The sequence below is a fragment of the Lepisosteus platostomus genome, chromosome 22, assembly GCF_059453375.1.
Source record: "Lepisosteus platostomus isolate fLepPlt1 chromosome 22, fLepPlt1.hap1, whole genome shotgun sequence".
Taxonomy (NCBI): Eukaryota; Metazoa; Chordata; class Actinopteri; order Semionotiformes; family Lepisosteidae; genus Lepisosteus; species Lepisosteus platostomus.
The window spans coordinates 8,380,798-8,393,105 of NC_142632.1; the positions used below are offsets into that span (position 1 = coordinate 8,380,798).

The window sequence follows — 12,308 nt, forward strand, 5'->3', positions numbered from 1 at the left end:
GGAGGCGGAGCGGTCAGGGCTCAGGGGCTCCGGCTACGGGGCTGGACGGGCGCTCAGAGGGTCAGAGAACGGGTATGGGGCAGCGCCGGGTTCCCCTGGACAGGATGTCTCTGGATCACTCCGGTAAGGGGTCCTGCTGCCGAAATGGGTACAACTGGAATTCGCTTCGGATAAAAAGCATCATTAAAACAGGGTGATTCCTTGTAAAATGGATTCTCTCACTGGGCAAACCAACAACAGTGATGCATCTCTTTATAATCAGGACGGGCTGCCTGCCTGCTGCCCAATCAGATGAATTTCAGCATTAACTTTGGTAATTTATACAACCAAAAAAAAATAGAATTATATATAGATAAAATATAAGATATAACTTCCTTGTTAACTTTGTATATTCCAGAACCTCTTCTTGCTCAAAACCTCTCACAATGCTTCTGTAAAGTTTACTGGCTCTTAAATGCACCCCTCACTGGGGTAGTGTAGTGGGGGAGCCTTTTTTGTGCTCGTGACTGGTGGGTGGCGGGTTCGAGTCCCCTGCCGCAGTGCCCCGAGTCGGGCCGTGACCTCAGGGGCTCCAGTCTGCCCAGCTGTACGAGCTGGGAGCTGTGTCGTTGGCGGGAGGTGATCTCTGCGAGGGGTTCTGTAATGCTACAGACATGAGCTGTTGCTCCTGATGGACTGTCCTCTTCTTTACATAACCTCATAGAGCTTTCAGACAACAATTACATGACAGTTTCTTACCATGTTTTTATTATGATTTCACCGGTCAGCTCCAGAGGTGTTTGTAGTCAGTTATAGATGTAGCCTAAGTCCCTGTGCCCTGAAATCAAACAGCTCGAGCAGCTGAATCAGAGGCTGCCGTGTGTCTCAGAGCTGCAGCAGGGGGATGGTTCGCAGAGTGTGGCACTTAATGACCAGTCTGCCGGGAAGAGGACGATTGCAGTTTTCACAGGGATGATTGCATGTTTATGGTGAGGGCTGCGTTCGCTCATAATCACTGCACTCAGAGCTCACAAGCAGCGCCGGCACAGCGACTGGGAGACGGACCACAAGATTCCCACTGCCTGTCACTCCGGACCCAAGGCAGAGACGGGAAATCCAAACATCCTGTGTCCTTCCCAAATTAGCGGTTAGCTGTTCTGCGTTCACCTCCCCTTCCCGGTCTCGCCGGTGCAGACCCAGCTGCGTGGGAGTGTTCTGGCTCTACAGCCACGCTGCCTGTTCCGGTAACAGTCCGGTCTGCGGCGCAGGGGGACGGACTGTCAGGGAGGGACACAGCCCAGTGCAGTGCGCTGAGGCTCTCTGTCCCTGCCTCCCTCTCCGTCACCTCATCCCCGTCTCCGAGATCTGTCATGTCATGAACGTTTTTGGGCATGCGCCCTGAAGCCAGGAATATAAAAAGGACGAGGAGTAAATAACTTTGAAGTGACCCAAGGGTGCTTCTGAACGCCCTGTCAGTGCCTTTCTCCTGAAGAGGAAACACTGACGTCACAAGCTCCCACTGCCGCTCAGTGAACAAGCAACAGAAACACCAGGCAATTCTTTTGTCACCTTTAATTGACAAACAACAGAAAGATCAACAGGGTCATGTAGCTATGAAACTTAGAAAGACATGAATTCTCTGCTAAAATTAAACACAACCACAACAGCACTGTTATATTGACGCCTAAAAAAAAGTTATTGTATACCAAACAAACAACAGGTTTCAGCTGGGAATCAAAGTCTTTTGCCACAAAGTGTATTGGCTTTATTCTGGATACTTGGTTTGCTTTTGTTTGTGAGTTCGGCTTTTGTTTAGAAGCAGCAGGTACCATCTGCCTTTCTCTCCTCCTGTATTCCCCCCATCCTGTGTCGGCCATCAGCTGCTCCTCCACGCCATCCCTGGGCTTGGGCACTCCCTGATCCTCTCACCTTGCTATTCCAACAGCCCAGCTTCTAAGCAAGGACCCCAGAAACCTGGCCAAGGACCCCCAATCCTGAAGAAGGAACCCCAATCCTGAGCAAGGACCCCACAAGCTTGAGCAAGGACCCCACAAGCAGACCCCCAAGTCCTGAGGAATGACCCCAAAAGCCTGCGCAAGGACCCCACATGCAGACCCCCCAGTCCTGTGGAAGGACCCCACAAGCCTGAGGTAGGACCTCATAAGCCTGGACATGAGCAAATGTCCTGGTGGTGGAGACAGTTGTGCCCTTGTGGCATCACAATGTAGAGCCGCTCAGCTCCAGCCATCCACTTCCTCAACCCTCTTAATAAAGCAGGTGTACCAATCCAGCCAGCACCCAGTTATTTAATTAAACCCGCTGTCTTTGGCAACGTACACTGCCTTTACACTGAAAACTAAGCCATCAGATAATACTCTTTATCTGATATAATACCTTTCGTAACTTATCCCTCATGGTGATTTAAGCCCGGGTGGGAATGAGGCATTATTAGAGCTGTGCTGGTGGTGAGGATGGGCTGCTGTAAAAGAACACTTCCGTTATACTGCTATCCTCCGTAACAACGGGCTTTAGATCCTCTTACAGAAGCATTATTTGCTTATGTGTTTGGAACAGGGTGGCATGGTGGGGCAGTGATGAGCGCCGCAGCCTCACAGTGCTGGGATCCTGGGTTCCATTCAGGACCTGGGGTGATATCTGCGGGCCTATTGCAGTCCATGTAAGTGGGGATATCAGGGTGATATCAGTGGCCTGCTGCAGTCAACAGCAATCTTAGGGATCTAAGCTAGGGATTCCTGCAGGACGAACCACAACAGGAGGGGGATCTGGCGAGAAAAGAGCCTGAAGGGGAAAGCAGATGGTGCAAGCCACTTCCTTGCGTGTGTGTGCCTGTGTGTGCTGGTATGCCTCTGTATGTGACTAGTGTTTTAGACCTGAAGCCCCCTGCTGGCCAGGAGTTGCAGTTCCAGTTCACTGGGCACTGTGTGTCTTATTTTGGGTTGGGGTGTCCATATTGCTTGCTAAATCTGGGCCCGAATTTGTCAGGGTCGTCCTTCTTCACGAGCGGTGCTCCAGGGTTGGGGTTCGTGACCACACCCAGGAAGAGGGGGGTGTGGGAGGTGTCATCCAGCAGGGCGAAGAAGAAGGGGCGGTTGAGTGAGAAGAAGAAGCTGGAGCGGGAGATGACGACCGAGGTCGCCGCCGCCACCTCCGCCCCCTGCTCGTTCACCTCCATGGTGGACTTGTGCTGCACACTGGACACGAGCAGGGGGCCGGGTCCGATCCCGGACAGGTCTGGACCTGAGAACAGCTCCCCCAGCCCTGAGAGAGAGGGAGGAGGGAGAGGGAGACATATGTCAGGAACATCTTGGTTGTGAGGAGAGCGACTGCACCCCAGGAGCAGGGTATTGGGGCTCTCCAGCCTTCCCCGAAAAGCAACGAGCGTGATTCCGCAGCTCCAAACTAGCAGCTCTGCAAGAAGCATCCAAAAAAAACCAGACACACTGAGACCTGTTTTCTGACCCAGTTGTAACATCTTCTGATGGGCGAAAGAGGAGAACAGACCCAGAGTGCATCCCTGCAGGGCATGATGGGAGCTGACTAACGGCAGGCTTGGGCCCTACTGCTGAATGGCTGCACAGGAGATGGAGATGTGGCGGGCAGGACCAGGGATGGACCTAAGCCCAAGTGCGAACAGCAATGAGTCATGAGGTATTGCCTAGGGTCAATTTTGAGAAGTAATCCTCGGCAAACTTGGTCTTGGGATACACCACAGGAAGAATGGCCCAATGATAAGAGGGTATGAGCCAGAAATAAGAAGTTTTTTTGCACTTAAGACTACTTGTATCTTAAGTAACACTGTCATTATGTCAAGGTAAACAGTAGACACTTTCATGCAGTTTTATGCACAAACCTCTCCTTAAGGCCTACTTGTGTTCAATGACCTTGAATTCCTAATCTCTTTCTTTTTTTTAAAAACCTTCACATTTATCCGTTGTTTTGTTGCATTTTTGGTTGACTGTACTCTGTATGATGTTTGTGAAGTGCCTTGGGAATGCTCTGGACTGAAAGGTGCTGTATGAGAATTCATGGGCTTGATTGATTGGTTTGGTGATTGACTGCTGGACTGATGGATCGATTGATGGGTGGGTGGGTGGGTGGGTGGTTGACTGATTGGCTGACAGACCCAGTAGCTCTTACCCATGGCAGTGAAGACTTCCCTGAGGTCCTGGCTGTACTCCAGGTTGAGTTTGGGTAGCTTGACAGACATGGGGCGCTCACGAGAGAAGCGACTGTACAGCTCAGAGGCGTTGAAGTGGTCGGCAATGGCTGAGACGTTGAGCTGTCCCACTAACGGGACAAACGTCAGAAGACTCATATTTCCTTTGAACTGGAACCGAGCCACCTGGAGAGAGAGAGAGGGGAGGACAGAGGGAGGAGGGGGGAGTGGAAGAGAAGAGAGGGAGAGAGGTTGGCAGAAACCTATCCTGCATTAATCCTTTCACTGAGAAAACACTTTAAACTAAACTACAAGCACATTTAAAAACAAATCCCCAGATGATGTCTTTGCTCGAGCCTGGAAGCTGAGCTTTCTTGGCCTCATTCTTCAGGACTTCGCTGCGCTCCTGCAGACAGACCTCAGCTGGTGAGGGAGCTCTGATCTGAGTGTGCGACGCGTGCAGCAAAGCCACCGAGAATAGGGGAACGGGACCTGCAGAGAGCGCCCCCTACCTGCGTGTTCAGCTCACCGAGGGTGTGCAATCTCAGTGGGTATTTGGGCCCCACCATCATGTCGACGGGCACGGCCGTGTTTCTATCCAAGTAGAAGAGGTCAGTGGTGGTCATGCGAGGGTCAAACTGAGTGCGCCACACACCTGCAACACAGGGCGCTTTTCAGAGTGACCACTGGGGGGCGTCCTATCCATCCCACAAGGGTGTGGTCAGCTGAGAATTGATGACATAAAGTTGCCGGTTGTACTAAGATCCTGCAGTGGGAGAGACTGAGGCTCCATTAATGTGCTACACTGGTCTCTGCCAGTTAAAAATATACACTTGTATATTTGGATGAGGGTGGCATGGTGATGCAGTGATGCCTCACAGTGGAGGGGTCCTGGGCTCAATTCAGGTGATATCTGTGTGGAGTTTTTACCTCTCCTTGTTTTTGCATGGGTTTCCTTCCACTATCCAGAGACATAGAGGTAGGTCAATTAGCTTCTGGATGAACCGGCCCTGGTGCGTGCGTGCGTGCGTGCGTGCGTGCGTGCGTGCGTGCGTGCGTGCGTGCGTGCGTGCAGGGACAAGAGCAGGGATGAGGGCAAGGATGAGAGTAGGAATGAGGGCAGGGATGAGGGCAGAGGAGGGATGAGGGTAGGGACGAGAGTAGGAGGAGAGCAGAGATGAGGACAGGGATGAAGGCAGATATGAGGGCAGGGACGAGAGCATGGACGAGAGTAGGGATGAGGGCAGAGGAGGGATGAGGGTAGGGACGAGAGTAGGAGGAGAGCAGGGATGAGGACAGGGATGAGGGCAGGGACGAGAGTAGGGATGAGGGCAGGGACGAGAGTAGGAAGGAGGGAAAGGATGGGAACAGGCACGAGTCAGAGAAACAGGAAACACACACATGTGGACAGCACAGTGACAGCACAGCAGCGGTCATCGTCTTGATTCGGACTCAAGCTTGCCTTTGTAGTGGAGCGCGTTGATCAGCACCAGCACCATGCTGCTCGGCAGAGTGGACAGGAAGTTCTTCACGCGACCTTTGGTGACCTCCTCGACCCAGCGGTTGATGTCCTCCGCGTCCTTCAGGGGTGCTGGCTCAGACCCGTACATATTCCAAGAGTCCTCTATGAACTTCCTGTTCACCTTGAACCCTGGGGGCAAGCCGGCAGAGAACGCTGAAGCCGTCTGCAGTGCTTTCTGTGGCACCATCGCAGTGTGGATTTCAATCACTTTACAGTGGGGGGTGTCCTGCCCCCTGCTCTGTCAGACCCCCTTGGCAAACCCCCCAAAGCAGCCCCCCCCGATTCAAACGACGTCTTCGATCTGTCTCACCTGGACTCAAGTAGGTCCGCGTGGCAACAGCCAGGGAACTCTGGCTCAGGTGCTGCAGGAGGCTCTTCATCTGGCTGTGATAGCAGGCCACCTTGTCCACGTGCAGAGAGCGCAGCAGCAAGGCCTCCGTCTCGTTCACAGCCCCTGCGGAGGCAGAGACCAGCCGCGTCAGCACAGCTGCGGAGCTCGGGGACCTGACTGGCCTCCTCGGAGGAAGTCAGTACTGCTGGGCAGTGGAACCTGGGGGACATATGAGCAGCTCGCTCAGGACCTCGTTTCCACGGACAGAGACAGAGCGAGGAACTTGTACAAATCTGCCTCTGGCCCGTGGGTCATTACTCCTGACCTGGCTTGAGACTCCTCCTGATGTCCGGGACTCCTCAGGAACAGCTGAAAGGTGGGATAACGTCATCAAGTGGAAGGGTCACTCCTAAACTCCCATTTGTGGCAATAACATGGCTGGACTTGGACTACAAAACCCTCTGCATCACTGTTGCCGTTTGGGGAACTGGGGGAAATACACAATGTGTGTGTCTCCTTCAGTGCTCTCTGGAAATGGCCATTACTGTTTCAATTTAACTCATCTCAAACCTTCACTGGACTGCCCTATGAATCTTTGCCCCCCTACACACGCACATTGACACAGCCCTCCAGACTGCACGCCCTCCACTGGGCACCAGCGATGTCAGCACTCTGCTGCGGCTCTCATTGTCAAAGGGAGCGAGGCCCCTATCTTCCTACTCACAACAAAGGGGTTTGGAATAAGCCAGCCAATGGTGCAATCCCTGTATATCACTCCAGTATATCGCCCTCTGATTTGCACTTAGCAGAAAACTACAAAATGGTCTCCAGGAAAGTACAACAGGAACCAATCTCAGCAAAAGTGCAAATTCTGAAATCACTGCAGGGGAAGGCAGCCAGGAGGAAGAAGAGGGGAACTCCGTGTGAGCCCCAGACATGTCTTCCTCACCCAGGGCCAGCTGGGACAGCGCCAGAGCCACGCTCAGGGGGGACACGACGATGTTGGGCTCCTTCGATCTGGACAGGAGCTGCTGGAGGAGCTCCAGGCCGAACTTGGTCACTGCCGCCCCCAGCGCCTTCTGGGCCTCTCTGCGCGGCACGCCACCCCTGCACTCCTGCTCCGGAATTTCCTCCTCGGACGAGCTCCCCTCGGGAGCATTGGGGGACATAGCCAGGAAGTAGTCAGGAGTCGGGCCGCTGGTGGTGGTGGTGGGCTGCCAGGTGGTGGGCGTGTAGAAGTACTCTGGGGGATCGTGAGTGGGTGCTGGGCTGTGTGGCAGGGTGGTGGGAGGGAGAGGTACTGTTGTGGTCTTCAGATCCTGAGGGAGAGGAAGAGACACACGGACAGGGAGAATCAGAGGATGCAGGAGAGAGCGAGAGGGATAAGCAGAGGGGGGGAGACACCCCGATGGGCGATCCTCACTATGTTGTCACCGATGGTGGATTCCACAAAGATGTCCTGGAAATCCTGCGGGTCAGTGTCTCCATCCTCCGGGGGAATGGTGTCATCGTCCTGATGCAGAGAGCAGGGATCAATGCACTTATTACTCATAAGCACACATGTGCGTGGGTGTATGTTTGAGCAACTGAGTGAGTGACTGTGAGTGATTGTGTGAGTCTGTATGTTGGTGTGCGAGTGTGAGTGAATGTGTGTGTGTGATTGTGAGTGTTTATGAGTGTGTACGTGTGTGTGTGATTGTGAGTGTGTATGAGTGTGTGTGTGATTGTGTGTATGTGTGTGCAAGTGCGTGTTTGAGTGTATATGTGATTGTGTTTGTGTGTGAGTGTGAGTCTAACTGTGAGTGATTGTGCGAGTGTGAGTCTGTGCATATGTGTGATTGTGAGTGTGAGTGAGTCTGTGTGTGAGTGAGTCTGTGTGATTGTGAATGTGTGTGAGTCTGTGTGATTGTGAGCGTGTGCGAGTGTGAGTGAGTCTGTGTGATTGTGAGCGTGTGCGAGTGTGAGTGAGTCTGTGTGATTGTGAGCGAGTCTGTGTGATTGTGAGCGTGTGCGAGTGTGAGTGAGTCTGTGTGATTGTGAGCGTGTGGGCAGCAGGCAGTAGCCTCACCATCAGTGCTTGTCCAGACAGACAGAGGAGGAGCAGCACGGGGAGATGGAGATCCATGTCCCTTCAGTTTGCCTGGAAGACAGTAATCCGTCAGACCCTGCTGCCCGGGGACAGGGTCAGCCCGGCTTGTTTCCTCTTACTAATCACCATCTCCATTCCAGCAGCCAGGAGATTAGTGCCCTCAAAGCTCAGGCGAAATGAAGCTGGGAAACAAGGGGCCCTTGTACAGTGACAATCTTTCTGCAAAGACCTTAGCCACCTGGGCCAATATTGACAAAGCAAAACTTTTGCTTACAGACGACTGCAGATGATTGAACTAAAGCCTGGTGCTCAGATCCTCCTGTGATTATAATTCAAATCCTTTTAGACAACAGATGCTTATACATGCTATAGTGCTTTTCCACAAATCGGTCAACCTAACAATCTGAGGAATGAGCCCAGAGCATTGCTCTTTGACACTCTGGCCCGACTGAAGCTGAGCTGCTATGAAGGATTACCTAAGCTCACCAGTGCGAGCCCAGTGAACCTGCACTGGGAAGAAAGGCTAGCCTGCATTTAGTGCAATCATATATACATATACAGTATAAGCGCATATCAAGCGCTTTCAGAAGGCACCTTTAAAGGCGCTATGTAAAATAAAGTTTATTATTATATTAAAAGTATCATTTCACACATTCTAGAAAATAAAGCGTAACATATTCATTGCAGGACAATATTCCCCTTCTTGTAAATAAAGAGAATTGAGCTTCACGTCACGCTGATGTATACCCAAGGCTTTGATCACCACAGCGTCCTCTCACCACGCCAGGGAAGACTATGTGTCGCCCCATGTCTGTCAAGAACCTGTCCCAGAGCAGGAGCCACACTCATCCTTCAGCTGGACACACAGGGTGAAAGAAACCGTCACCACTCGAATGTGGGGGCGTCTGGGGGTTCCCTTGAGGACAGGGTTGAGGGGAGCCCAGAGGGAGATCGTCACACCAAAGCCTGACCCCAGTCCCGGAGAGCCCCAATCCAATATGTCTGATACTATAGGTCACCCTACGTCATGCATGTCTAAGGATTAGGATTGCTTATACATCAGTAATTCATTAAGCAGCCCCTTTGTTCGTGGAAGGGATCAAGTGTTTTGTCCACACGGTAAGTCAGTTCTTTTAAGTAAATCCCCTGTCCTCAATCATTGGAATGTTTTCCAAGCCTGTATTAACTGGTCATTGACGGTATCCTGGATCACCTGGACTGGACTCCCAGCTCAGGTCATATTGAGCCCTGCAGATCACAGCTGACTCATCCTCTGTTGCAACCAGATGAATGTTAATGTGCTGAGGAGCAGGGCAGGAGACAGGGACTGGGGGGAGAATTTGCACCTGAAAGGCAGACGCTTCATGCAGAGTCACTGATGTGAACAGCACGCCCAGCTCACCCAGAGCCTCACCCAGGTCAGCCAGGTCCACAGCTCCTCTGGTCCCCATGAAGGCAGGGGAAGCCAAGACACCCCCCCCACACACACACACCTCTGTGCAAAACAGGAAAAGTGCAGCACTACACAAATTCTCCAAAGAAGTAAAAGGACAGAACCCATGCTAAAACGTCTGTGACATCTATTGCACCTTCAGTGTGTTAGAGACACTTCCTTATGGAAAGAGTGGCAGGAGTGTGGAACAAGCTACCTGGGCTTCTTCCAAGAAATGGCTGGATAAAATCCTCAGATCAACTACTGACCACCATACAAGCTGGAGGACCTCATCCCATTTTGAACTGTTCTCATACTCTGCTGTTTCCTCCTTATTGAGCATAAAGGGGATTATTGAGCAAGCTGGGGTGATACCTGTTGTATCAGGTAGGGCAAATACAGCCTTATTGGTAAAAAACACATCATAATGCAGCACCTAAGATGAAGCCAACGCACCAGATGATAAGCAAAAACTGGATCAAAATCATCGTCTTTAGTTGTTTCGGAAGGGGGCTTGGTGGTCCAGCTGGGGTTCGAACCAGGAGCCCGCGGGTGCAAGTCCCTGGCCTTCACCGCCCAACTCTGCACCCTCCAGCCGCCCACGCGGTGCACAGGACTCCGAATGCGGTGTTTGTTTTGCCGCGGGGAGGGGCACTGCCCACAAAACTCCTCCACCGCAAACACGGAGCCCCGGCCCCTCGGCCCACAGGAGAAAACAAGACCAAGCTGGAAGGGACAGAATCACAGCGAGCCTGGCAGAACGGAGCCCTGTTCAGCTTTAAAACCACAGGAAAGCAACTTTAAAAAAACCCACAAGCCCAGGATCGTTATCATCTTACCTTTGGATTTCTTCAGTTCTCAATGCAGCTGTGTATTCTCTCTCTCGCTCGCAGTCCCACCTTTATGCCCAGTCCCTGCTGACGACAGAATTCCTGAGTGGTCAGCTTGTCCAGATCCACCAGTGTGAAAGAGCCAAACAGTCCACTCCCGAAATTCCTCGCCCTGCCTCCGCCCAGCTCAGGTCAAGACGTATTGAACCCTGAAGATCACAGCTGACCGATTCATGATAATGTTCTGTGTCACCCCTCAATACTCCCCAGGGTACTTCCAATAGCTGTCACACGGAGTGCTGGTAGCCCAAGACAAGGGCCTTGTCTACCCTTACTCGCTCCCCAGCGACGCACAGCTAAACCGAACAATGCCTGCCCCTGCAGTGATGGTGTGGAGACTGTGCGAGTCGAGCCCCACCCTCTTGGGTGAAAGAGGCAGTGCTGCTGATTCAGAGCTCCGGGAAGAAAGTTAGAGACAGTGGGGGCATAACTGCTGAGCTGTAGATCGCACTGCTTTGATAAATAGGGTGTACAGCGATAGACAGCACCTCACAGTTCTGCAAATTCCAAAGCACATAACACAAAGAACCAACGCCAGCACCTATTTACAGGAGCGTGTTGACATTTTCGACCTGCTTTTAATTTCAAGGTGCGTTCTTTGTATGGTGCTCAGTACAGACTGTACCGCACCGCACACTGATGCAAAGGAACATTTTTTTTTATTTTAAGGAGTTGCTGGGGCACTCTGACCTGTGCCCGATCGATTCGATCCGTGCTGCATCGTCACGGTATCGTACCCATGTCAGCTCTCCCCTCCTGTGTTCACTTGAATTTTCAGAAAGCTGCGCGTTAGCCGTTTCCCAGGACAGCTCCTGGAATGAGTGCCGTTTCTTTTACAATTTAGGTAGGAACAGCTGGAATCGGGCTGCCTTGAACATAATTTTCTGTTAAATGCAACAGAAACCGAGTCCAGACCAAAGGCTGATACCTGCACGTACTTGTCGTACGGGTAGGGTAACGTTTGTTAGTTCTAGTCTTGCAACATCAGCAGCTTCCAGCAGACAATGTTGAGACAAGGAGGTTAAGGATCAATACTTGGCCTTAGTTATTCTGCTAATTTTACACAGGCGCGAAACCACATTCCGAGATGTGGGCCAGAAAGGCTTGAGAAAAAGTCTCAATTCGAACACACCGCTGGAAAGCAGTTATCCTAATAATGCAATTACAAACTCTGGAACAAGAGTAAAGAACCGGGTCTGACACACGTAAACCTTTTGCTTCTGTCTTCTCTATTTCTCAAGCTACACACACACACACACACACACACACACACACGAACTCCTTCTAGGGTTACAATGCCACAAAACCACCAGTCTCGAGGAAAGAAGTCAGACAGAGAGCTGAGGTTACCTTGCTTTGCTGTGGAGAGGTCCGCCTTCCCAGTCGAAAACTGACCGAAAGAAAAGGACCAGATTCACTTTCTCCGCAGTGGCAGTCTCTCCGCCTTTGTTAATATGCAACTCCCATTGATCCGGGCCTGTAAGTCATTGGTTTTGGGCAATGGTAAATATTGAGACAGAGGATTCCGCATAAAACATTAACTTGGATCCTGAGCAATGTGAGATAGAATAGTGGAACAGCTCCGGTTGCTAAGAAGGCTTTTTATACCAACATTAATTAAAGTGTTCATCTCAGTGATGCTTTTATCCAAACTGTCTTAGATGGGTCCCCGTTTGTATAGCTGGATGTTACTGTAGCAGGCTGAGTGAAGCACTTAGCTCCAGGGACCTACCTGGGATTTAAAACCCAGTTTTCCAGTTATGTGGCCAGACTACTGACCATTCCGCCATGAGTCAGCAACTGGTCACTTACAACCTGAAGCCCACTGAGCCCCGATTCCACACAAAAGAATGAGACCCTTCCCCAAAGTCAACCCCTCTCGGCGATG

At 51.6% G+C, this 12,308-nt stretch overlaps 1 protein-coding gene across 2 annotated transcripts; it reads right to left on the reverse strand.

The window, feature by feature from the left end:
• Positions 1–1,536: 1,536 nt before the first annotated feature.
• LOC148643356 (alpha-2-antiplasmin-like) lies at positions 1,537–11,916 on the reverse strand. 2 transcript variants are annotated; one of them, XM_088616365.1, is made up of 10 exons: positions 11,771–11,916; positions 10,370–10,447; positions 8,078–8,149; positions 7,433–7,522; positions 6,959–7,328; positions 5,989–6,132; positions 5,619–5,807; positions 4,669–4,811; positions 4,138–4,342; positions 1,537–3,258 (listed from the first exon to the last, which is right to left on the reverse strand). In XM_088616365.1, the coding sequence occupies exons 3-10, from the start codon at positions 8,132–8,134 to the stop codon at positions 2,927–2,929; spliced, it is 1,530 nt and encodes a 509-aa protein (XP_088472491.1). In that variant the 5' UTR covers positions 8,135–8,149; positions 10,370–10,447; positions 11,771–11,916; the 3' UTR covers positions 1,537–2,926. The 2 variants fall into 2 exon arrangements, with proteins under 2 accessions (XP_088472491.1, XP_088472492.1); XM_088616366.1 differs by having other exon boundaries at positions 10,370–10,444; positions 11,771–11,907.
• Between the last annotated feature and the right edge of the window lie 392 nt (positions 11,917–12,308).

Excerpts from the sequence above, each read along its gene's own strand:
- LOC148643356 (XM_088616365.1), bottom strand. The coding sequence starts at position 8,134 with ATGGATCTCCATCTCCCCGTGCTGCTCCTCCTCTGTCTGTCTGGACAA. Across the intron at positions 7,523-8,077 it reads TGTCTGGACAAGCACTGATG|GACGATGACACCATTCCCCC; the intron begins GTGAGGCTACTG and ends TCTCTGCATCAG. Across the intron at positions 7,329-7,432 it reads CCACCATCGGTGACAACATA|GATCTGAAGACCACAACAGT; the intron begins GTGAGGATCGCC and ends CCTCTCCCTCAG.